The sequence below is a fragment of the Felis catus genome, chromosome B2, assembly GCF_018350175.1.
Source record: "Felis catus isolate Fca126 chromosome B2, F.catus_Fca126_mat1.0, whole genome shotgun sequence".
Classification (NCBI taxonomy): Eukaryota; Metazoa; Chordata; class Mammalia; order Carnivora; family Felidae; genus Felis; species Felis catus.
Window position 1 is genome coordinate 39415791 of NC_058372.1, and position 26630 is coordinate 39442420.

Genomic DNA, 26630 nt, shown 5'->3' on the forward strand with positions numbered 1-26630 from the left:
TTTGCTCACTGATAAGCGGCCCTCATCCACCCTGGCTGCTGGCAGCGTGTCCCTGTCATCCCTCCTCCAAATGGGCTCTACTTGCCCTTGCAGACCCAAGGACAAGGCAGCATTGGGAAACACTCGGTGGGGAAAGAGGGGAAAGGATTGAGGCACCAAAATAATATGAGCCTATGCGCCCTTTCTTTGAGAATGAAAAATTAAAAGCGTGAGACTCTTTTTACTGCTTTCATTGAATGGAAACTATAAACCAAACTACCCAGGTGTAAAAGTACCACGTGCTATAAAAAGTTTTAATCCATGTTAATAAGAAGCTAAGTTTATAACAAGGAACTGAAAGCTTTGTTAACCCACTGGTTCTGTTGAAGGAAAAAGCTTAAAAGCAGGGTTGTCTGACAGAATTTCCTGCTGCAGTGGAAATGTCCCGAATCTTCCGGCACAGCCCCGTAGCCAATAGCCACATGTAGTCATTGAGGGTCTGACATGTAGCAGGTGCCACTGAGGAACTGAATTTTTATTTTTCATTTAATTTAATTAACTTAAATGTGAAATAGCCACGTGTGGTTGGTGGCTAGAGTGTTAGCACAGCTTTTGATAACTGAGGTCAATTTTAACAACACTCTACCCTGCTAATGAGGGGCAGACTTCTTTGTCGTGTGCTGTTTGTGAAAGTCGAAACTACAAAGCTAATAGAAGATCACGTATGAGAATATCTTTGCACATTTTCTTTTTTTTAAATTTTGTTGTTGTTTATTTCCGAGAGAGAGAGAGACAGAGAGAGAGAGAAAGACAGAGAGACAGAGAAAGAATCCCAAGCAGGATTCGAGCTGTCAGCGCAAAGCCCATTGTGGGGCTTAAACTCACAAACTGGAGATCATGACCTGAGCTGACACCCAGATCTGACACTCAACCAACTGAGCCACCCTGGCGCCCCTCTTTGCACAGTTTCTAAGAGACGATATTCAAAATATTATCGTGCTGCAGATTGGGAAGTACATCTTAAATAAGATCATCAAACCCAAGTCATAAAGGGAAAACAGGTGGATTTAATTACATGGTCGCCCGCTGGCTTCCCAAATATCAGCAACATGACCTTCAGAGAAGAGAAAGCTGAGTTTATTGCTGGTGGCGGTCAGGGAGAACATCGCCTCGGCAGAGCTGCAGGCAGCATCTTAGAGGAAGGCAAGGTCAGAATTTATTGAGAAGTTCAGTTCAAGGCAGGCTTTGCATAGCAGGGGCTGCACCAGGACTGGGGACAGATGGCAATACAACACTCCAGGATTGGCTAGGAACAGCAAGGTGAGGCAGTGGAGGCAGCGATTCAAAGATTCTTAGGGTGCAAACGACCTCTTGATGCTCGCCACATTGAAGAGTCACTGGATCTTCCAGGAAGTTTCTATAATGAACAATGAAACCATTTGCCTGGGCGAGAAAATGCCTGGAAAAGTAAAGTAATACTAACCAGAACAGTGGAATAGCAAAGGCGTGTTAATATAGACAGTGAGATGTGGCGAAGGAGGCATGTAGTTACAAGTAGTTTACGCTCACAGCCTAAACATTCATTTTCCAAGCGAAGGCTATCGTGGACAAAAGCAATGTCGGCAAACAGCTCCATGTGGACCCTGGCCTCCTGCCTGCAGCCACAGGAGCCATGCGGGTAAAGGTCTACAGCTACTCAGAGTCAGGACGGACGCACTTGTCTCTTCCTAGAATGAGAGAGAGTGTCGGTGAACACAGGCCACTCACCACCACCTGATGCCCCTGGGAGACAGTTTCTCATCACCTCCCATAATGTGATAAGGGAAGAGGCATTCTGCTGACCCCTCAGAACAGAGCTGCAGGCCATAACACCCCTGAGTGGCAGTCGCCAATGGGTTCCTCAGCAGCGGGGTATCACACGGCTCGAGGCAGTTCTCTGACCCCTTTTGTTTTGGTGTATGGGACAAGGACCCCACGGCTCATTGTATCTATCTTCTTTTTTTTTTTTTTAATTTTTTTTTAACATTTCTTTATTATGGAGAGACAGAGCATGAGCATGGGAGGGGCAGAGAAAGGAGGAGACCCAGAATCTGAAGCAGGCTCCAGACTCTGGGGCTGTCAGCACAGAACCCGACGCGGGACTCAAACTCACAGACTGCAAGATCATAATCTGAGCCGAAGTCAGATGGCTAACCAGCTGAGCTACCCAGGCGCCCCACGGCTCATTGTATCTTCTGCACCAAATCACTGAGGCTTGGGCCTGGGCTTGGCTTGTGTGTTGCCAGGTAACAGATGAGAGCCGGAGGGAAGCTATTTGCAGTGTCTACAACTGACCATGAATGAATATCTAAATGAGCCAAGAGGTTATTAAGACTCAGCAAGCAGAACATGGGGCATCTGGTTGGCTCAGTCAGTTGAGCTTCAACTCAGGTCAGGATCTCGTGGTCTGTTGAGTTCGAGCCCAGCATCGGGTTCTGTGCTGACAGCCCGGAGTCTAGAGCCTGCTTTGGATTCTGTGTCTCCCTCTCTGCCCCTTCCCTGCTCGTGCTGTCTCAAAAATAAATAAACATTAAAAAAAATTTGTTTAAAGAATCAGCAAGCAGGAGAAAGGAAGTTCAACAGCAAAATGATCAGAAGAAAGTGTTGTAAAACAGTAAAAATCCAAATGCCTAAGAAGCCCACGGATAGATGTTTGACCTCATTAGTTATCAGAGTTATCAGAGAAACACTCAAGTGAAAACACTGAGCTTTCACTTTGTACTCAGCAGACTGGCAGGAACTAGGAAGTTGAGTAGGATTCAGTATTGATGAAAATGTGAGAAAGTTCTGGAACTTCCACGTGGAATAAATGTGTGACTATCCTACATTCAGTGTCCAACTCCTGAATGCGTACTCTATTGTGGTTACTCTTGTTTGTGTCCTGTTTAGGAAACATTTGCCCACTCTAAGGTCCTATTTTCTGTTTTCTTTTAGATGCTTTATTGTTTATACCTTTCATTTTTATGTCTATGATCCATTTTAGTTAATTTTGTGTATGGTGTGAGAGAAAGGTAAAAGCCTTCCCCCACCACCACCACCCGCCCCAGGTGACTGTCCCATAAACCATCACCATCTATTGGGAAGACCAACCTTTCCTACTGAATCACAGAGGCACCTGTGTGGTAATCAGGCGACAACATATATGGGTGTGTTTCAACACAATGGAATCATACAAGGACAGGGTCGGAAGCAAGATTGAGTGAAATTTATAACCAGAGTTATAGTTTTCAAAACTACAGTTAAAAACAAACATGCGTTGGGGCACCTGGGTGGCTCAGTCAGTTAAGGGTCCAACCTGGATCAGCTCAGGTCATGACCTCACACATCATGAGATTCAGCCCGTGGGACTCTGTGCTGACATCACAGACAGATGTCCTCTCTCCCTCTCTCTCTGCCCCTCCCCCGCTCATGCACATATGCACACATGCACTTTCTCTCTCAAAATAAATAAATAAATAAATAAATAAATAAATAAATATTTAAAAATATAAATAAAAATAAACATGCATTAGAGATTCTTTTAAACTCATATTCAGTGAGTGAACCAGGCAGATGTTAGATCTGGTTAGAAAAGGAAGTCAAGAAGCATATATTTATATGGAGGAAAGCAATGTTGAATTGCAAGGGAAACAAACCAGTTTGGTGTTTATTCCCGCCCCTCCCCCACCTCCATCCACAGCAGGGGAAGGAAGAAAAGGACAGAATCTGCATGTCTGTCACTTACCTACAACTCACATAACTATAAAATAGCTCCCACAGAATCAGAAACAGAGAACCCAAGGGAGAGTGTGCTAGAGACAGTGCAGTTTTCCACTAAAGTGCACATTATATTCTATTATAGAATAGAATGAAATATGTATCGGGCGTCTGGGTAACTCAGTCGGTTGACTGAACTGAAGCTAGCTTGGGAATAACCTTTATATTGTTTAGAAATGCCCAGAAGGGCGTGGATGAATAGACAGAGCACAGAGGGGTCTGAAGGGAGTGAAACTACTCTGTGTGGTACTCCAGCTGTGGGTACATGTCAGTGCACATTTGTCCAAACCCATAGCATGGACAACGCCAAGCGTGAGCCCTAAGGTGATCTATGGGCTTTGGGTGGCACTGATGTGTCCATGTAGATTCATTGATTCTACCACTCAGGGACAGGATGTCCATGGCGGGGGAAGCTGTGTATGGAGGGGTGGGCAGGGGTTAGAGCGGAACACTGTACCGTCTACTCGGTTTTTCTGGGAACCTAAAACTGCTCTCAAAAATAAAGTCTATTTTTTTTTAATGCCCAGAAGAGTGATGGTGTTGCCATAGGCTTCAGCAGGGGGCCAATGAGGTCTCTAGCCAAGCAAGGCTGGACGGCAGTAAGAGGACAAATGTAAGTGTCATCTGAATTACACTTTGTGAGTCCCAGTTGTTGTACTTAACACAGAAATCAATTGCCATGCCCTTGGTCTTGATCACTCCCCCTGGGTTTCTTTGCACCCAGCCCTCCACGCTCCCCCACCTGGTACTGCTTTTCTCCCTCTGGGTAAGAGAGGGGCTGGGCAGAGATCTCACAAGAGAAGTTCGGGAAGCGTCTTATTTACCACTGAACAGAGTGGAGTGTGGTATTTGTTAGGGGAGGAAGGCATGCCTGTCAGCTCTGGAAGGTTAAGTCTGCTTCCCTGGGTGTGCTGTGTCCTAGGGACACTCCGGGAGGCTGCCTTGCCTGAGGAGGGACAGAAATGAACAGTATTTGAAAATGATGCGTCCATGTCAGCCCCAGCCTGCGTCTTCCTCCCTCCTCTGAAGGAAAGGCTGGATTGCCAGTAGCAAAAATCCTCACCCCGCCCCTTCCACCCTTCCGGGGAGCCAGCCCAACCCCATTCACCTCACCCCCAGGGGTGGGCCCTGCCTCCTCTCCAAAGACTTCTGAGCACAGAAGTGAGGAAAGTCAGGGGATGGGTTCTAGGGAACCTCTGGGAACCTCTAAACCCACATCTGCAGCTGTTGCCTGTGTCCATTCATTCATCTCATTCATTTCCACCCAAGCCTGTCCCTGGCCCTCACTCGCCTGAGCGAGCCCCGGGCTTTCTGGACAGAGGCAAACAGGACTGAGAACAAGATGAATCCACATGTCAGAACAGTCGCCAACACCGGCAGGTCCTGGGAAAGGGCGAGCACTGGAATCCTAGGTTTGACCCCCCAGAGTCCAAAAGGGTGGGGATCTGCCTGCTCCTGGCCATGAGAGCAGCCACACAGGGGTTCGCACCCTTTGAAGATGAGGCCTCTACTTTTCCCAGGATCTTAACCCTGACTCTCACCCCAAAGGAATCTACCTGGTCTCCTGCGCCTAACACCTCCCTTCTCCAGACTTCCTGCATAGCTGCTGGGTTACTCTGCACCCAGACCCTCACTCCTCCCCTTAGGGGGCCTAGGAAAAGCCCTTTGTGTGCCCCATTGCTTATAGGACAAACTGCATGTGACTACATGGCCTTCAAAGCTCTCCACCATTTGAATTTATGGTCCTGCGTTAACCTTACCCTCTTCTCGCCACTCAGCCCAACTGTCTACCTCTGTAGGCAGCACACTCTGTGCATGCGTTCCCACAACTTGCCCCTGGCATGGAACACCACTCCTTTTGTGCCTTCAGTGTTTCTCCTCCTCCAGGTAGTGTTTTCTGACCCCCACCTCTGGCCCCCACTCCCCAGCAAGTCTGGGTAGGGACGGACTTCTGTTGATCCCATTCCTTTGACTCCAAGGAAGGAAGAGGCTCTTGATTACTCAGATTCCACTGCACCTGGGCCACTTTTTCCAGGTGGTGCCTTGTAAGCAGGGGTGTAATACACCTGTATGTCCTTAGCTCCCCAACCCCCAGCTCCTCTCCTCTGGGGCTGGTGGATGGGAGTTTTGCTGCCTTGAGGTGATGACATTCAAGGCTTGCACTGGGGCTTCAGGATAGAAATAGAAGCAAAGGTCATTCTTCCTGTTAGGGTTCAGGACTCCCTTGGCCCACCTGGAGCAGGAGAAAGTCCTCCGTGTGGTCCAGCCTGGCTCTCCGGTATCCACACGTGGGGCCTGAGCTGAGAGCCCCAACTAAGCCCTTACACTGCTTTACTCTGGCCTCCATGTAACAACCCTCATTCAGACACAACTTACCCTGGATCCAGATTGCTTTTGTTGGTTCTCTTGGCTAGTGCCATTTTCTAGAAGAGATAAAAAGCCTTTCTGAGCCTTGACTGACACTGGGTTCCTACTGGGTGCCCAGATAATGCTTGAGGAGGATGGGTCAACATATCCTGAGTTTGCCAGCCTATCTGCACAATCCAGCCGACTCAGTCCGAGCCAGAGAGGGCCCTTCTTCTCCTACATGCTGAGTGGCCCTCTCCCAAGTTCGTTGCCATGGGACTAGACTCTGTTTGGGAGGGAAACATTCACACGGTCCTAGCAGGTCAAAGGTAGGGGCGTTCAATTGCATCCATTCCAACCCCCCAAGGAACAAGGTAACAGGGAGTGCCCAAGGTCACTCAACAGACAAAACCAGCACTGGGACCCTCATTTCCTGACTCCATTCCTATATATCCTGTGACATACAGCTGGTCTCAGCCTTCAGGGTCTTTCAGCTCTCAGCACCCACGCCCTCCCAGACCATCACAGTCACGTGATTGCTCATCTGCCACAATAGTCCTTCCGCCCTTGCTTCTGCCCCAACATGGAACTTGCCCATGAGACCAAGAACCTCCCTCCTGCCCTCCAGGGCCCACCTTCTGTCCTCTCAAATTCCCATTTCAGGCCTCCCTTCCTACAGTGGGGTTGGGTGGACAATGTTATCACCTCCAAATATCCCCCCCCCCCAATATATTAAGTTTCTTTCTGTGGTTGGCAACTGCCATGCCCTCCCTCACCTGGCAAACTGAAGAAAAAGTCAAGAAGAATAAAGAAGGACTCCCCACAATCCACTGAGGGAAAGTCTATCTCTGGGCACACCAACCCCTCCCCAGAAAGAAACCTTTATAGAAGATTATATTTTGTTTCCCTTGTGAGACTAATAATTCCTTCAGGCAGGAGCAATCTGTATTAGACTCGGTTTCCTTAGCCACATTAGCCTGAAGTTCTCTGCAATTACTGGATGAAGCTACTATTTATTAGTCCTCCACAGCATCTTTTGTGGCTTGCTGAAAGTAATTATGTTTATATTTATCCTGTACTAAACTTGATACACTTCTCATGCAAGAGTCTGGGCTCAGTCACTCCTGATTATTTTTCTTGTTGTCTTTATTAAGATTTGAGTAAAGGAACCAGGCGGAAGGATGGATTCAGACCTGGTGGGCCCATGCCGTCTGCTGGTGTCTGGGGTGGGCGAATTCTGCCAAGTGTAAAATATAAGGCCTTTGTTTCTCTGAACTCAATAAATACAAAAGAACCCAGAGAAATGGAGCCATTGAGTATCACCGTGGAGGAAGCCAGAAAGGGGTGAGAGACTTACTCAAGGTCACTGAGGATGTTCAGGGCACAGGGAGAATGGGAATTGGGCCAGCATACCTCCCCTCACCCTGTTACAGCCCCCACCTCCCTGGGTGAAGAGCAAGGTGTTAGTGCTTCCACAGCGTCCAGACACCAAGACCAAATTAATAAAATGTCCCTGGGGCGCCTGGGTGGCTCAGTCGGTTAAGCATCCGACTCTTGATTTCGGCTCAGGTCATGATTTCACGGTTCATGAGTGCAAGCCCTGTGTCAGGCTCTGCACTGATGGTGCAAAGTCTGCTGGGGATTCTGTCTCCCTCTCGCTCTGCCCCTCCCCTGCTTGCTCTCTCTCTAGCTCTCTAAACAAATAAATAAAAATAAACTTTAAAAAAAATAATAAAAAAATAAAATGTCCCTGAGTAGAGGGCAATGAAACCCCTTAACTGACCGCATAAATCCTTTGCAACCAGCCGGTTAATTACTGGATGTCACTGGATGTTTCTAAAGTCCTGGGGAATGACTATATTCTATGATGTGGGCTCAATATCTTCCCTCCGTCCTGCCTACAGCCCCATCAGTTTGCATAGTCAACTCTTTATTTCCAGATACTTTGCAGTCCGATTTAAGCCCAGCCCTCTCGTGATAGTCACATATTGGGGTTAGCAGGGCGTGGGCCAGCAGTGTCTTGTGGGGTGGAGGCCCCTCCAGTCCACCAGCTCCAAAGGGGAATGTTTCTCAAGAAGCTTGCGGCAAAATTGTCGGCCTCACCTTCCCAGCTCTGTCTCCCCACATGGGGAGATGGGCTTTCCAATAAACTGGCGGTGCCCCCACCAATAAGAAGCAACTCAAGGTCAGTGAAAGGCCCTTCATTTTGCTCTCTAGAATCTATCCCTCATCCACTACTTTTTAAATCCCTTGACAAAGGGGGCAGCTTTCTATTGGCAAACTGGGCCCATTTCCAGGATTCACCAAGAACCATCCAGTCAAGGCGGGTTTCTGTAGGATCCCAGCTGCACCAAGTACCCGCTGAAAGATACAGCAAGTAACCTGACTTCTTGGAGCCTCCCACCCTTGTACCATGGGGGCAGTAGCACCTATTTCATAGAAGGGAGATGGATGAACCCAGTACTTGGCACAAAGTCGATGCTCAGGTGTCTAGTTCCTCTAGCAGGTTCTCTGACGTACAGTAAGAGAATTTTTGAGATCACCTAGCCCAACTTTCTTTTCTCGACAGGTGGGAAAGCTGAGGCTGAGAGAGGAGCTAGGTAGGACTTTCGCAAACTGACAGAGTGGGCATGGAAGAACCCGGTGCACTGCTTTCAGGTCTGGAGCTTTTCCAGTTGCTCTCTCTGTGCCACCTGGCATCCAAAGCAGCCCTCTCAGCCTGTGGCTGAGGCCAGCCTCCGAAAAAGCCATTCCTTTCCTGTCCAGGGTCTCGCTGCTTCTCACCTTTGCACTGTATCAGCCAAATCCATTTGGACAGGACATGGGGGTTCTGAGGTCAACCACACACCAGTGCAGTCCTAAGTCTTGCCACTGGAGCCCTACCATTGTGACCTTGAATATGGGTTCCGTGGGACAACCTTCAACAGGTATCCCTGGTCTGGGCCAGTTTAGGTCTTTGTTTCTTTCTTTTCTTCTCTTTCCTTTTTTTTTTTAATATTTTTTTTTTTTTTTGGAGAGAGAGAGACAGACAGACAGACAGATAGACAAAGCAGGCTCCAGGCTCTGAGCTGTTAGCACAGAGCCCAATGTAAGGCTCCAACTCACAAACCGCGAGATCGTGACCTGAGCCAAGACCAAAGCTTAACCGACTGAGCCACCCGGGCGCCCCTGGGTCTTTGTTTCTAAGTGTAAGAGCACACCACTGTCTCTGGGGGGCGCTGGCTCCTCACCCGCTGCCAGGCCTTCAGGCTGGAGTAGAGCATGACACTTTAAGAGCAGGCTGTGGTCAAGGTCTCTCCATCTAGCAGTCACTTTTGTTTCTCCTCTTCGCCTACAGCTTGGAATCCTAGAATGAGAAGTCAAAGTGTTGCACTGAGCAAATGTTCCTTCCACCATTCCTACATCCACAGACCCCACCACAGATACAAGGTCGCAGATCAAAAGTATTAGCAGATCCATCAAGCACTTAAATATTTAAATATTAATATTTAATATTTAAATATTTATCATTATAATTATAAATGTTATTAAATATTAATATTTAATAATATAATATTAAATATTAAATAAATAAAATTATTTAAATAAATAATTTAAGATTTCTGTAAATTATTTTGAAATGGTTCAGCAATTTTATATATACATATATATGATATGCAATTGTATAGTTATATATCATGATATAATATAAACATACATATTTATAAATATACGTAATATGTGTTAATGTATGTAATGAAATAATAAAAACATTTATATTTACAATTACCATATTGATAAATATGTATCTCAGTAACGTACACACATATGAAGCAAATAATGCAAAATATCAATTATGGTTGAATGTTCTGATCTAGGTAACAAGTTTACGGTGGCTATTCTTTCCGTATTTTGTAGACTGAAAAATTTTAATAATAAAATGGTAAAAAAAAAAAAAAGTGAAAGAGAACTTGACCCATTTTACAACCCATGTTCTATTCTACCTGTGCTTCCCCAGACACGGCCCTGGCTTTCCAGCACCCAGTACTTCATCCTAGCCCCTGCCGTCCCAGGCTGAGTGCTCTCCCCCACTCCTCTCCACCCACATCCACCCCTTCTGGTCCTAGAGGGAGTCTACCTGGGCAGTTCCACCTGCGCTCATCTCCTTCCCTTTTCAACCCTCAATACCTTTGATCACCCTGCCCCTGTTTCCACTACCACCCCCACCACCATCATCACCCACCATAACTTTTGTTAAGCACTGACTATGCTCTAAATACTGATCATTAGAATTGTACATCAGTCTGCTGTTTAACTCTTAGGAACAACCCCCTTAGGACAACACTTAGGGACCATTTACAAATAAATATTGAGGACCCTGAGGTTCAGAGGGGTTGGAGGACTTCCTGAGAGCACAAATGTAGAAAGTGGCAGAGATAGGATTTGAACCCAGCTCTGTCTGATTCCAGAGCCCTCTTTTCCACACTGCCTCCCTGTGCCTTGCTAGAGGAACTTCCACCATATTTTTGTGTTCATGCTGTGGCTTTGCCCTTTTGTTATTTACCTTTGCCTTCTACTAATGCCTCCTCTACCTCAGTGCCTGATTCCTTTAAGGAGAGACTGTATCTTACACTTTCCACCTCCCAGGAAATCAACACAGCGATAAGAGATTGTTCAGTTCACTTCGTGTAGTTTTCTTAACTTCACGGTGTACTGTAGAAAGCCTCCAGATTCTGTTTCATCACCCAGTTCCTGCTGGGACAGGGTTAACCAACAGTCTGCATCCATTACCTTCTCTTCCCTTTCCTGTGTCTAGCCCACACCCTGATCCCATTCAGTCTCTCCTAAAGAAGTGAGAGAAACCCCTCTTAGCAGTACCCCTTTGGCCATCTCTATCCCTCCCCCTGCATCTCCTTACCCGAGGCTCAGAGCAGCAGCAGCAGCAGTAGCCATGGCCACCCCAGAGCCCTGTCCCCTCCATCCTATCCCAGGATCCACTGGGTACTGGCTGTCCCAGGGCTCTTCCCATTGTTGGAGGATGTTGCCCCTCAGGGATGTCTTCCATGTTCCCGGAGAGGCTTGACTATTACTTTGCAGGTGAGAAGGGAAGTGTGAAGAGAGAGCAGCTCGGGAAAATGCAGAAGAAGAGAAAAGAGCAAACACTGCCCTTGTGACATCTTCCTTCCTGCTGTTATTACGTCACTGCCCATTAGTCAACACTCAATAGCGTCCTGTTCTCCACCATGCCAAGTCTGTACCCACCCCTCCATTCCACTCACTTCCTCAGGTCGCCAGGACATTCCATCCCTGGCCACTGACCACTACATCCTGCACCCCCCTACCAGTTCCCCCTGTCTGGAATGACAGCATGCATCCAAATTTGGCTTGTCCTCCAAGACGGAGCTCAAACCTTTCTGATGATCTGCCTTCTTTAATCTTACTCCACACCACGGTTCTCAAGTATGGGCACGTGGCTAAATCACTCAGGAGGCTGGCAAACATACACATGCCTGAGCACCAACCCCCAGAGATTCCAATTTGCTCGGTCTGGGAAAGCTCTGGAATCTGCATTTTAACCAGCAGCCCAAGGGTTTCTGAGGCAAGTGGTCCAAATAGACAATGCCTGCAAAAGCTCCGTTTGAGGTCAGACGGGCCCCAAGGCGTTCGTCAGGCACCCGTCCTGTGTGCAAGTTGTGCGCATCCCTAAGCTCCCAGCCCAGGCAGAGGCATGAAGCCCGCAAACATGACAGTGCTAGCAGTAACCACGACAAATCAGATATTTGTCATCTTTTAGTTCTCCAGCACCCAATACCTTCTCCACCTGGGGGACATGCTTCAGTGCACGACTCTCACTAGGGCACAGAGCTCTACTTCCTCTACTATTGAGGGTGGAGGCAGAGATTTCTCCCGCCCCCTCCCCAACATCTATGTGCCACACATGTGACTTGAACTAAGTTTGGCCAGACGCAATATCCTGTCCAGGATTCTGGATCCTGAAGGTGTGATACAAGATGCAGAGCCAGTTGGAGATGGCTGTCACAGAAGAAGTTTAAGCACTGAGGGCCCAGTGCTTTGGCACATGGTGCCAAAGATGGGGTGACTTCAAGAGTGCAAGGGCAGGGGCACCAATGGCAACATCACTAGATTGTGTGACATTGTGAATTATAAGAAATACGTGTTTGGTCATTCAGATAATCGAAATATATTTCTCATATATATTTGGACTTCATCCACATCATCTGGATCATAGCTCCCAAAGTCCTTGAGCAGTGGGAGCATCTTTTGTCATATTTGGTCTCTTGTCCTCACTTCCTGGAAACACTTCAGAGCCATAAAGGTGTCATGGATGTCCTGTTGTTCGTAACAAGCCCCTTGCTGCTACCTCTGAGTTTGTCAATGTGGTGACTTTTGGAAATCCTGGAAGGAATGGGGCTGTTTCCTGGGGAACTAACCTTGTGACAAGGGTTGGAACTTTCAGTTCCACCCCCTGATTTCTGGGGAAGGCAGAAGGGCTTGAATCAGTCACAAATGACCAATGAGTTCATCAATCATTCCTGTGTAATGGAGCCTCCATGGAAAAAAAAAAAAAAAAAAAAGGAGGGGGTTTGGAGTGCTTCCAGGCTGGGAAACGAGAATGTTTCCATGTGCCACTGTGCTGAGCTCCAAATTCTACGGGGACAGAAACCCCTTTGTTCAGGACCTTGCCTTATTTATTTTTCTGGCTGTTGATTCATACCCTTTAATAGTCTTTTATAAAACACCAGTAATCTAGTAGGTAAAACGTTTCTCAGTTCTGTGAGTTGCTCTAACAAATAGATGGAATCCAAGGAGGGGATCACTGGAACCTCCCAGAGCAGGTAGATCAGAAGCACAAGTGATAGCCCGCGCTTGTCAATGGCATCTAAAGATGGGGAGGGAGAGTCTTGTGGGACTGAGCCCTCAATCTGTGGAATCTGATGCTATCTCTGGGTCGATAGTATCAGAATTGAGTTGAATTTCAGGACACCCAGCTGGTGTCCCAGAATTGCCTGTTGATGTGGGGAAACCACCCCCTCCCGGAACATTCACACACACACACATTGGAATTGGGTGCAGAATTCTAATCGGTGATCCAACCCTTTGACTGTCTCATGCTATGACCTTAACTGTGGCCTCTGCAGTCCGTTGCCTCTTGGTTTCCCCAGGTAGACTTCTGCAGTCTGTCCCTGTGTGCACTTTTATTCTCACTCTGCCTTCCTCCTCTGTCTGCTCTATAACTCCCCTGTAGCTCCCAGGCTCACCCATGAAATAGATGTTCAGGCCCAGCCATGTCTTGCAAACTCTAACAGATTTAAATCAGTATTTTTCTGATTTTCTACTTCTTCTGTTCTGAAAGGGAGGGGGCCTATTTGTGGGCCACCATCCTTGCCCCTCGTGTGACACAAGGACAAGGGGCATTTAGACATAGGCAGAATTCCACCATGGACCATTCTTTATGGCTTCCAGGCCCTTGGTCTTCAGCAAAGGAACTCTAGCCTTTGTTCTTGCTAGTAAGTAGTGACTTACTGCTCATGTGGCCTCATTCTAGTCACATACTTCTATTTTTTTTCATTTAATATTTTATTTTATTTTATTTTATTTTATTTTATTTTATTTTATTTTATCTTAGCTCATTCTATTTTAATTCCAATGTAGATAACATACAGTGTTATATTAGTTCCAGGTGTATAATGATTCAACAGTTCCATACATTACTCAGTGTTCATCAAGATAAGTGGACTCTTAATCCCCATCACCTATTTCCTCCATCCCCTCACCCACCTCCCTTCTGGTAACCATCAGTTTGGTCTCTATAGTTAAGAGTCTATTCCTTGGTTTGGCGTTCTCTTTCTTTTCTTTTTCTCTTTTTTTTTTCTTTTCTTTCTTTTTTTTTTGGCTCATTTGTTTCTTAAACTCCACATATGAGTGAAATCATATGGTATTTGCCTTTCTCTGACTGGCTTATTTCGCTTAGCATTATACTCTCTAGGTCCATCCTTGTTGATGCAAATGGCAAGGTTTCATTCTTTTTTATAGCTGAGTAATATCTATTGTGTATCTATACCATATCTTCTTTATCCATTCATCTATGGATGGACACTTGGGCTGCTTCCATAGATTGGCTATTGTAAATAATGCTGCAATGAACTTAGGGGTGCATGTATCCATTCAAATTAGTGTTCTGTATTCTTTGGACAAATATCTAATAGTGTGATTCCTGGATCATAGGGTAATTCTATTTTTAATTTTTTGAGGAACTTCCATATTGTTTTCCATAGTGGCTGCACCAGTTTGCATTCCCACTGACAGTGCAAGAGAGTTCCCCTTTTTTCTACATCCTCACCAACACCTGTTGTTTCTTGTGTTGTTGATTTTAGCCATTCTGACAGGTGTGAGGTAATATCTCATTCTGGTTTTGATTTGCATTTCCCTGATGATGAGTGATGTTGAGCATCTTTTCATGTGTCTGTTGACCATCTGTATGTCTTCTTTGGAGAAATATCTGTTCACATTTCTGCCCATTTTTTTTCTTAAATTTTTTATGTTTTTATCTATTTTTGAGAGACAGAGAGTGAGCAGGGGAGGGACAGAAAGAGAGAGAGGGAGACACAGAATCCAAACCAGGCTCCAGGCTCTGAGCTGTCAGCACAGAGCCCGACGCGGGTCTTGAAACCATGAACTGTGAGATCATGACCTGAGCCAAAGTCAGACGCTTAACCGACTGAGCCACCCAGGCGCCCCTGCCCATTTTTTCATTGGATTATTTATGGGTTTTTTGGTGTTGAGTCATGTAAGTTCTTTGTATATTTTGGATACTAACCTTTTATCAGATATGTCATTTGCAAATAATGACATTCAATAGATGGCCTTTTAGTTTTGTTGGTTGTTTCCTTTGTTGTGAAGAAGCTTTTTATTGTGATATAGTCTCAATAGTTTATTTTTTGCTTTTATTTCCCCTCCCTCGGCTGATGTCAGAGAAATTATTGCCCGTGTTTTCTTCTAGGGTTTTTATGGTTTCAGGTCTCACATTTATGTCTTTAATCAATTTTGAATTTATTTTTGTGTATGGTATAAGAGAGTGGTCCAGTTTCATTCTTTTGCATGGAGCTGTCCAGTTTTCCCAGTACCATTTGTCAAAGAGACTGTCTTTTTCCCATTGCATAGTCTTGCCTCTTGCCTCTTGCATAATCTTGTCAAAGATTAATTTACCATATAATTATGGGTTTATTTCTGGGCTTTCTATTTTGTTCCATTGACCTATGTATCTACTTTTGTGCCAGTACCATACTGTTTTGATTACTACAGCTTTGCAATATAGAAGTCAGGAATTGTGATGTGTCCAGTTTTGTTTTGTTTTGTTTTTTCAAGATTGCTTTGGCTGTTCAGGGTCTTTTGTGTCTCCATACAAATTTTAGGATTGTTTGTTCTAGTTCTCTGAAAAAGGCTGTTGGTGTTTAGATAGGGGTTACATTAAATCTGTAGCTTGCTTTGAGTAATATGGACACTTTAACAATACTTGTTCTCCCAAACCACAAGTATGGAATATCTTTCCATTTCTTTATGCCATCTTCAAATTCTTTCATCAATGTTTTATAGTTTTTAGAGTATAGGTTTTTCACCCCTGGTTACATTTATTCCTAGGTATCATCATTTTTGGTGCAATTGTAAACGGGATTATTTTCTTAATTTCTCCTTCTACTGCTTCATTATTAGTGCATAGGAAGACAATGGATTTCTGTGCATTGATTTTGTATCCTGGGACCTTACTAGATTCATTTATCAGTTCTAACAGTTTTTTGTTGTTGGACTCTTTAGAGTCTTTTTATAGAGCGTGTCACATCATCTACATATAGTGAAAGTTTTACTTCTTTCTTACCATCTTGGATGCCTTTTATTTCTTTTTGTTGTCTGATTGCTGTGGCTAGGACTTCCAGTACTATGTCAAATAAAAACAGTGAGAGTAGACATCCTTCTCTTGTTCCTGACCTTAGGGAGAAAGCTCTCAGTTTTCCCCCGTTGAGTATATTGTTAGCTCTGGGGTGTTTATGTAAGGCCTTATTACGTTGAGGTATGTTTCTACTCACCTATGTTTTGGCCTTCATGGGTATGTTCTAAGGATCCAGAGATCAAATGTTCCCCTGACAATGCACCCAATCGACAAATGAGATTCTCTATAAGTCCTATGCTTTGGATCTTATCTCATCCCATACCTTCCCAGGATACAACCTTTTGGTTGACTTGGTTTCTCTATCCCAAATAAGGAATTCTTACCATGGTGTCTTGTCTTCTCCTCATTCCATGGTTTTCAACCCCCCTCTCTGGCAGTATGGGAAAGGGCCACAAATGAAAAGAGAAATTCATGCACCTGATTCTAGAGGAGAGGAAGGCCCAGGGGCAGGGAGAACAGGATGCTTCTGTAGTGGGAGCTCCTTCCAGGTCAGGCCTAAATGTTATGGCCCAGGGCAAGAACAAGGGCAGAATTAGCAGCAGTGCCCTCTGTATACACCGCACAACCCCCACAAGACAGCGACACTGAAGAGCATTGGACTCTGTCTTTATTTAAGGCAAATCTGGAGCCGCTGGTAGAATGGGCATGTTTGCAATCAAATCTTCTCTTCTGAGGAGACGAACTCACACACCCAAGGTTATTAGTGAATTAACCGAGCTGGGAAGGTGGGACCTGAGCCTTAGAGAAAACCTGTGTCACAGATTCAACTCCTGTCACTGTCCCTCCTTCCCTTCCTCCTCACACCCCTCCTCAGGCAAAATTGAGGTCAGAGGTTACTCTCATGGGTTCGCAGCCCTAGGGTCCAAATGACCTCTGTGTCACAGCCAACAGGACCGTGAAGACCAGGCTCTTGCTCAGAACTCCACACAACACGATAATGATGATGCTGGTCACAGAGACCCTGAGGGAAAGAAGAGACAATGAAGCTGCTACCACTGATGCACGCCTCACACTTGAGTGTTTACAAAATTCCTTCACGCCCCTTCTCTTAGCTGCTTAGGTCCTCCCAGCACCTGTCCCCATACTGACCAGCCCTGTGCCTTTAGTGTGTCCCATTGCCTAAAACTGCTGACTAAAAATATATCTAGTAAAGAGCATAGGCCCACGTGCAGAAGAGGCTTGGGGTGGGATGCGGGGAGGGGAGGGGAGGGCTGCCAGCTTGGGCTCCTCTTCCTCACTGAGATGCAGCAGAGAGCCAAGTTCCAGAAACGAAACCTGGTTTCTAGTCTCAGCAGCAGAGCCTAGTTCCTTGGAGGGCCTTACTGCTCTGGCCTCTGTTTCCCCATCTGTAAACAGAAGCCAGTCCTCACCAAAATCCCACCATGATTTTTTACAGATTTTAGCATAATGATTCTAAAACGCTTGGGAGGGGCACCTGGGTACCTCAGTCTATTAAGCGACTTCAGCTCAGGTCATGATCTCATGGTTTGTGAGTTTGAGCCCCGCATCAGGCTCTGTGCTGACATCTCAGAGCCTGGAGCCTGATTCGAATTCTGTGTCTTCCTCTCTGTCTCTCTCTCTCTGCCCCTCTCCCACTCGCGCTTGCTCTCTCTCTCTCAAAAAATAAAAATAAACATTAAAATAAATACATAAATAAAAGTCCTGGAAAAGCATTAGTGGATACCATAAGAAGGAGATGCCCATGAGTGAGGAAACTTGACCTGTCTAGACAGACAGTGATATGGAAACGGATTACAGCACAGCTAATCTGCATGATAACGCACAGGGTCAAAAGAAGTAGGCGGCAGTGAAACAGAAGCCCAGCTGTGGACCTAATGTGACGTACAAATTTAACATCTAAGGAAATTGGCAGCCCAGGAGGAAGTCAAGGATTGTTTAGGAACTAATCTTGGGGCATCTGGATCGCAATATGAAGAAAAAGTCATCTTTTATACAATTTATAACATACAGCAAAATACATCCCTCCCCCTCCCCCGCAAGAGGGACTAAAGATTTAAATAAAGTGGGAAAAAAATAGCATCGAGGAAATAGCATCGAGCACATCAAGGAATAAAACAAAGCAATCGTTTAAACATCAACACATCTGCCCACGCAAAACTTAAAATCGAATGCGCGAACTCGCTGGCAAAGGGAGAAATGAGAGAATGGCCGTGGAAAGAGGCAGAGGCCCCTTTATGCTGCCAGGGGACTGGGAGCCTTCCTCCTTCACCTGGAGCTACACCTCCCAGTGGATGGTCAGGTTCAGTCCCTGGTGGCTCCTCTGGGGCTCTGTGGCTGGCAGTTACAATAGCGCCCTCCTTGGTGGGGTGCAGCCCACTGCTCAGCTGGGCTAACTGGGTGTTCAAGTCTCCTCTACCCTCCCAGCCCTATCACACTCTCATGCCCAGAGTGCCTGGAGGGCATCCACTCTTGAAGGCCAGCGCCCACCGCACCCTTTTCTGAGGCTGCACACAGACTGCCCGACCACTGTCCCCACCCCAGTGCCTGGGAATTCGTGTGCCCCTGGGCCATGCCTGAGGGAAGACTGGGAATTCAGGAGTATAAATACTTCAGCTCCCGCACCCATGGTGTACGCAAGGCCCATGGGTTCCACCAGAAACCCCCTGCGGGACTGAGTCCCAGAGTTCCCCACTGTGGGACAGGGCGTGGTAATGACACCCTTGCTAGGCTTCCTTCTTTTTGCCCTTTTTTTTGTGCTTCCTATATTTGTACAAGACCTTTCTCTTTGTCTGCTTCTGGGGAACGCACCCTAAGGCAGGGGGACAGTGGCTTCCCCTGAGATGCTCCCTCATCCGGCCCCAGATTGGAAGCTCACTTCTCCCATCACCTGGGCAAACAGCCTCCTGTACTAAATCGTCTCTTCTTTCAAACAGTTCAAGGGCTCCTGCTTCCCTGGCTGGATTCTGATTGATAGAATGGTTTACATTAGTTAATAAAGTTAATAGAAGAGACGCAGCTTCTGGTAACAAAGTGGGCAAAAAGTATGCACTCTCAATTTCCATGCTGGAAAATCAAACTAATTTAAAAAGAAAACTGTTGGGTGGCTCAGTCGGTGAAGCATCCAACTCTTGATCTGGGCTCAGGTCACCATCTCAAGGTTTGTGAGTTCCAGCCCCTCATCAGGCTCTGTGCTGACAGCATGGAGCCTGCTTGGGATTCTCTCTCTCCCTCTCTCTCTACCCTGCCCCTGCTAGTGCTTTCTCTCTCTGTCTCTCTCTCTCAAAAATAAAGAAATAAACTTAAAAAGAAAAGAAAAGAAAAATATTCATTCTCACTAGATCGTGTATTTAGTCCCCAAAGGTTTAATAAGCACCTACTGTGTACCAAGCACTTAGGCTGGTACCAGCAAAACAGCCATTAAGGGTGTGGGGAGGAAGGCAGTGCCTGTACCCTCCTGCAGCTCCTCGTGCATGGTAGGAGAGAGCTGAAAGCAGGTGTCAGTTCACATCCGATTTAGCGGGAATATTTTCCACATACTAAATCCTTATAGGCAAAGGATCCCCACAGTGATAACTGCTTCACTTATACAGTGTGGATCGCAACACAAAGTGCTTCCACTCTTTGGAGGACCATTTGGCAATATGGATACCGAGTGATATAAACGTTCACATTCTCTGAAGGGAATTTCTTTTGAATAAATCATTTAAAAGAAGAAAAAGGATGTCTGCAAAAATGTTCATCTCAGAGTTATCAATACTATCAAAAATGATGAGGTACCTGGGTGGCTCAGTCAGTTAAGCGTCTGACTTCGGCTCAGGTCATGATCTCACGGTCTGTGAGTCTGAGCCCCCCGTTGGGCTCTGTGCTGACGCTCAGAGCCTGGAGCCTGCTTCAGACTCTGTCTCTGTCTCTTTCTCTCTGCCCCTCACCTGCTCACACTGTGTCTCTCTCTCTTAAAAATAAACATTAAAAAAAAAAAGATGGGGTGCCTGGGTGGTTTAGTCGGTTGAGCATGCGACTTCAGCTCAGGTCATGATCTCGCAGTTTGTGAGTTCAAGTCCCACGCCTGGTTCTGTGCTGACAGCTCAGAGCCTGGAGCCTGCTTCAGATTCTGTGTCTCTCTCACTCTCTGCTCCTCCCTCGCTCATGCTCTGTCTCTTTCTCTCTCTCTCAAAAATAAATAAATAAATAAATAAATGTTAAAAAAAAATAAAAACAATCTCAGTGTCTATAGACAGACAAGTGAAGACATAAGCTCTGGCTTTTCCACTGATAGAAAAAGATGCATTTGTTGAGATGACAATCACAAAGTCTAGCAACATCAAAGAACAGTTTTAGCATGGAAAAATAATGGCAAGTTTGTAATTAGAATCACTGCCATGTTAAATATGTATGAACATGAAGAGAGACTAGAAAGAGAATGTGGAGTTCGGACGTGTTAGATCAACGGGAATATTTCTCTGTTAATTCAATACTTAATGATAAACACATTCAAAGATAAGTCTACATTGAATAATGAACTGTAAAGAGGGGCATGCATACAAAGCTAATGGTTCTTAGCTTTGCCTGCATATTAAGAAATCTCCTGAAGGTCTCATAAAAATACTGAGACCAGCCCCATCTCCAGAAATACTGATCTATTGGCCTACAGGAGGGCACATGCATCGGTATTAAACACAAATCAAGACAAAAGTAAACACTCCAGGTAATCCCAACACATAGCAGCCGCTGAGAGCAGTTGGGCTAGGTTCTGGCTTCCAGCTCCACATTTTCTAGCCTCCCTACTTCTGATTAGACAAGGAAACAAGCCAGAGAGGGTTTGTGACTCACCCAAAGTCACACAGCCAATCAATCTGGCTGGCACTGGAATCCAGGGGCCCTCGCTCTGAGTGCTTTCTCCACTACACCATTAGGCCCATGGAGTTGGCTGAGACCCATGGGAATTGAGCAAAGATACCCTTTCCCTCTTCTTACTCCTCTAGTGTGCAAGGAAACAGATGAACTGGGGAGAGTGGCAGCCACTCCAACAGCCTCCTGCCCACTCTAGCACCACTTGCTTCCTCCCCGAGGAAGTGTCACCAGACTTAGGGGACTCAGGTCTGTGCCTGCCCTCCCCTGTCCCCCATCCATCACTCTCCACATCTTCTCAAGCACACGGACTCGGAATCAAACCAGGGGCCCAGAGACCTGAAAACATAGCTGGTGACATCTGTCACATTTGTGATGTTGACTCCAAAGCCAGGAGAGGAGAGGTCAGCAGTTGATTTGGGCGGGAGTTTGGTCACAGTCCTGGGTCTGTCAACGAGTGTGCCCTGGGCTCTGGTGGTGGTAGGAGGAAAGGTGGAAATCTGCAGTTTCCGGGTATGATTCTCATCCGAGGCAGTGGTGTTTAAAGGATCTGCAAGAAAGCACATTGGATAAACAGATGGATAAATTGATGAATGAATTGTCAGGAAGTGGGTGGGTGGAAGGAAGGAAAGAAGGAACGAAGGAAGGATGGGAGGAAGGAAGGAAGGACGTAAGGAAGGAGGGAGAGATGGCAGGGTAAATGAAACTGAGGAGGGAAATGAACACGGCCATTCATGAAACAAGTTTTGCTTTTGCTAAGATTAAAGAATTAGTGTGAGGTCAGCGTGGGTCAGAGACAGGAAAAAGGAAAGAAGGAAGGAAGAAAGAGAAGAATAGAAAGAGGGAGAGGAGAGGAGGGAGGGAGGAGGGTATGGAGGGAGAGAGAGGGAACGAAGGGAACTGTCAAGCTACTCCTGTCATTGCAATTGCACTTGCCTGCCTTCACCGGTCCATCTGCCTCCACCTTCTTCAAGAATAATTCCCCAATTACTTGACCTTATACCATTCCCTGCCTTGCAATCACCAGAACCTGTGGCGTATTGCTTTTCAAATTATCTTTTATTAACAGATTGCATATGAACTTTGCATTCCTTAGGCTTAGGATTCTCCAGGTGTTAGGAACTAGAACCTTCCTCCCTTTCCTCTCCTTCCTTAATTTCTCCAGTTAACATCTACTGAGGCCCTACTGTGTGCCAGGCGCTACATTAGTTGCTAGGGATACAGAGCTGAGAAAGGCACAGGCCATTTTCTCAGGGTGCTCAGAGATGAGCATGGGAGGCAGATAAGTAAGCTGGCCACTACTATCCAGTGAGACCGCATCACCTATGAGAGGGGACCCAAGGTGAGCTCTGGAGCTTTGCTACCCAAAATGGGAGCCATAGGCCAGCCTTAGTGGCAGCATCACCAGTGAGCAGATCAGAAATGCTCAATCTAGGTCCTGCCCTAGACCTATGGTGTCAGAGACTGCTCTTTTGAAACAAGATCCCCAAGTGGTTTGTGCACACAGTAAAGTTTGAGAAGCACTGCTTTGGAAGCACACAGGAAGGCCATCAGATGCACCCTTGGGAAGGAAATAGCAGATCACAGAGGCTTTCCAAAGAAATGACTTCCACGTGGGGACCTACGGAATGAGACTAAGTTATCCAAGTCTACCACTCATCTTTCACTGTACCCCACTTCCTACAATAGCACCCCAAATTAAGCTCTGCTACCCCAAGAGGAATCTCATACATAGAAGGCCCTTCTTACTATTGGACTAAATGCCTTTCAGAGACCTCAGATGAGAGACAAGGAACTTCTGGGAGAAGCCAAGATGCTAGAAATCCTAAGCCACGACCCTGTTGGTGCTACCACCACCACCCATACCCCCACCTGCCCTGGCTTTCCCCATCCTCTTACCCCCCTCCAGGTCACTTACCCTTGATCACCACCACGTGGAAAAGGGGGGACAGGACATCCGGCTCTTTGGAAGGGTAGTAGATCACACACCGATACAATCCTGAATCCTCCACTTGAAGATTGGTCATTTGGACGTGCAGGATGGCCTCACTGGGGATGTCTTCTAGGAAGTACCTGCCCTCCCGGACTTGACTAGGATTGCCTGAAGTACTCGTTGTTAAGGCCAGCGTCACAGGCTTCCTTCCATCTATCAGCTTCTGCCAAGCTTTCTGGCTGTAGGAGTACTTCTCGGTGGAGAAGGGACAATTTACATTCAGGGTCTCCCCCTCTTTTATAAATTTTTCTTCTTTTGATTCATTTTCAGCTTGGAGTTCTGTAAGCAGGGAAGCAGAGTTAGACCCTGTGAGGAATCCTCTTTTTCGGGTTCACCTACTCATTTTTCAGATAAGATCCTCAAGGCCTACAGAGAACATGCAACCTTCCCTGCGAGCCACATTAGACTCCAGATCTTTTTACTGTGAGTAATTTTTCTTTTACTCCAAGAGCTAGACTGCATGGTGTTGTGCAAACTTTCATAAATGATTGGTTTTGAGAGGAAAAAAATGCCTGATTGGAGACGGAACATGAGACATGTGCCGAGACCATGCACGACAGGGGTATGACAGAAGGGAAGATCATAGAGAAGGACATACAAGGTGATGAGTGGACGTGAAGGCATGATACTAGCCGAGAGTGATTCCTCCAAACAGCTAGGGGAACTGCATCTAGGTAGGGGACAGAGATCAATTCTGGTCTGGTCTAAGGAAGCTTTGCCAACAGGAGGGCCAAGTTGAGTGGAAATAGGAAGATCCAGATCTATGTTTTTGGCTGGACACAACAGGGTTCTGTAAGTTTACTGGGGGTCTACGGTTTATCCACTCAAGCCTGGGTTCCTTTCTTCTTTAGAACCCCAAGTAATCGGCTGGACAGTAATGTTGGGCCACGCTGTGGGTCAGGCTACCACTATTTACAACTACTACTGCTTTTATTAATACTACCACACGCACACACACTCAAATCCTCAGGCAATAGCTCTGAGAATGCCCATTGAAAAATGCCAACAGCTGCCCCTTTGATGGAGCGCCTGGGCTATCATCACAGCCCACCTGTATGTTCATCCCAGCGTGGGCCAAGAGTTCCAGCGGGCCCTCCGCCTTACCTTAAGAAGACTCAACTCAGAGACTCCTGGGGATTTTGAAAATGAAACCAGGCCAATTCTTCTGGGACCAGACTGCAGTTCCTAAGGAAACCTCAAAAGCAAGCTCCCTGGAAAGTCCCATGAACTCTGGTCAGAAATGTCCCTCCAAGAGACAGGCAAGGGGGCTGGTTAACTCATTCATCAATGCGTGGCTGAGAGCCTGCTGTGTGCCAGGCACTGTGCTGAGCTCTGAGGAAGATACACACCTCCTCTGTCCACCCTCTGTAACATTAATGTAAGAGGTTATAGATAAATTATTTGCCAACTGCCTGGACAAGGTGGATGCTATGCTCTGAATGTGTGTGCCCCCACCTCCCCAAATTCATATGTTGAAATCCAAGCCCCCAAGGTGACGGTGTTAGGAGATGATTAGGTCATGATTAATCCCATGAACGGGATTAGTGCCCTTATCAAAGAGGCTCCAGAGAGCTCCCTCGTCCCCTCCACCCTGTGAGGACATAGTGAGAAGTCCAAAGTCTACCACCCGGAAGAAGGCTGTCACCAAAACCCAACCAGACAGGCAGCATGATCTTGAACTTCCAGCCTTCAGACTGTGAGAAATAAGTACCTGTTGATTATAAGCCACCCAGTCTGTGGTATTTTGTTAGAGTAGCTCAAACAGACGAAGAGAGTGGGAGTTACAGGAGTCTGAGATTATGCACGAATTTGCCTGTCTTTTGTGAGAGGAGACAGTAAGGAATCAGTGCTGGAGTGCTATGTGTGCACCATGTCTTATACCGCTGTGAGAAAGGAATACCTGATGTTAATAACAAAGAACAAATAACAAAGAACAAATACCTTTTATTGCTAAGTGTTTAAAAGTACAATCTTGTTTCATCGCCCTGGCTTCATCACTGAAGCTTCAAAACGGATAAGGTTGATACCTGTCATTATTCCTATTTCATAGATAAGAAAATTGAGGCACAGAAAGGTGATTTCATAACAGAGGTTATTAAGTGATTCACCCAAAGTTCCACAGTAGAAAGTGGTAGAGTCAGGATTCAAGCCTGAATAGTCTGACCCTAGACTTAGGTCCAAACCTCGGAGCTAGGTTGGCCAAGGACGCTGTCTGGTTGGGATGAGATCAGTCTCAGCCAACGCCTGAATAGGTACTTAGCAATTCTGCTCTTTAGGATACTGGAGCTAGATGGAGTTTTTAGGTCACCCCCAACCCACCCATAGGACACAATGACATATACAGGACTGGTTTTCTCCCACACAAATACACAAGCGTCAACCCTCCATCTCCTCCCAGTTCTCCTTTGGAGAAACATGAATATGACACAAGGGAATGAGAACCAAACTCTTGTCTGCCCATCTAGGTTATCACCCCAGCTCCGAGCAGATGCAGCATGCCGAGTGTGTGCAGGCTCTGCATGGTGAGTGTCTGTGACCTTGCTCAAAGTAGTTGGTTCCTGAAAAACACCCTTTCCTTATAATCTTTCCAAGGCAAAGCCTTCTTTTCCTTGCCGTTGACATTTTCCCTCTCTCTGGTTTTATCCCAATTTATTCATAAGGATTGGGGTGGAGGGCAACTAAAGCCCAAAATGCTTTCATCTTTAGTGAAAGCATGAGCTGTACCACAAGAGAAGTGAGGGTGTGGTGATGGGGCAAACCCACCAAGTTAGGGCAACAATACCCTCCAACACCAGTAGACAGCAGCCACCTGTGGTTACAGCTCCCATGAAAATGGGCATGAGGCCCTTTCTCTTCACTTCTGTTCTGCTATGCCTCAGCAATAGCAGATTTCCCAGCCCATAGGTGGCCCCTGGGAAATATTTGTTTAATTAATTATGTCTTTTAGGGTTAATAGATGGTCAACATCAGGGGCGCCTGGGTGGCTCAGTCAGTTAAGCGACCAACTCTTGGTTTCAGTTTGGGTCATGATCTCGCAATTCATGGGCTTGAGCCCCATGAGCTCTGCCAGTGCAGAGCCTGCTTGGGACTCTCTCTCTCCCTCTGTCTCTGCCCCTCCCCTGCTCATGGTCTCTCTCTCTCTCTCTCTCTCTCTCTCTCTTTCAAAATAAATAAAACTCAAAAAAAAATAGATGGTCAACATCAAAAGCATCATGAGGGACTATAAAAAACAAAAGCTTCAAACTCAAACATTATTTCGGATCATGTAAAATTTAGGTTTGCTCTATCATTTTCCCATCCAGGGTTTTGCATATCTCTGACAACATCAAAACACACAGATAGCCCGTTTCCCTAATTCACCCCTTTTATTTCTGTTCTCAGGCCCTCTATATTCTCCCGATTCTGTTAAGTTTGGGCAGAGACACCCAGTCTGGCATGTCTACCGGTTGACTCTATCCTGGGTGGCCACTTCCCCTGGAGCTTCCAAAGAAAAGGGAAGCTTTTTCTGTGGTGGGATCCCCAAGGTTCTGGGCAGAAGCCTTACCGGGTTCTTCACCTTACCTGAGATGAAGACCATCCACAGCAGCCCCCAGAGCCCAGCCTTCTTCATCCTTCATGTGTACCAACCCCAACAGCCACGGTGGTGCCTGGGACATTCTGACCTAGAGGCTCCAGAAAGTTGCACAACAGGATATGAAGCCATTACTGGGAGGTACTGAGGTTGATGCTCTGTTTCCGTCACTGGTTGCCTTGGTTCCAAAC

The 26630-nt window shown here is 46.3% G+C and overlaps 1 protein-coding gene across 3 annotated transcripts; it reads right to left on the reverse strand.

Annotated features, from left to right (window-relative positions):
• Nucleotides 1-1026: 1026 nt before the first annotated feature.
• On the reverse strand, nt 1027-26600 carry TREM1 (triggering receptor expressed on myeloid cells 1). Of its 3 annotated transcripts, XM_045057522.1 has the most exons (6): nt 26430-26600; nt 22794-23147; nt 21215-21425; nt 9351-9466; nt 6151-6197; nt 3647-4720 (listed from the first exon to the last, which is right to left on the reverse strand). In XM_045057522.1, exons 1-6 carry the CDS (start codon nt 26476-26478, stop codon nt 4649-4651), a joined length of 849 nt encoding a protein of 282 aa, XP_044913457.1. In that variant the 5' UTR covers nt 26479-26600; the 3' UTR covers nt 3647-4648. The 3 variants fall into 3 exon arrangements, with proteins under 3 accessions (XP_044913458.1, XP_044913457.1, XP_003986178.1); XM_045057523.1 differs by lacking the exons at nt 3647-4720; nt 6151-6197 and adding an exon at nt 1027-1396 and having other exon boundaries at nt 26430-26598; XM_003986129.5 differs by lacking the exons at nt 3647-4720; nt 6151-6197; nt 9351-9466 and adding an exon at nt 16657-17027 and having other exon boundaries at nt 26430-26594.
• Nucleotides 26601-26630: the final 30 nt, after the last annotated feature.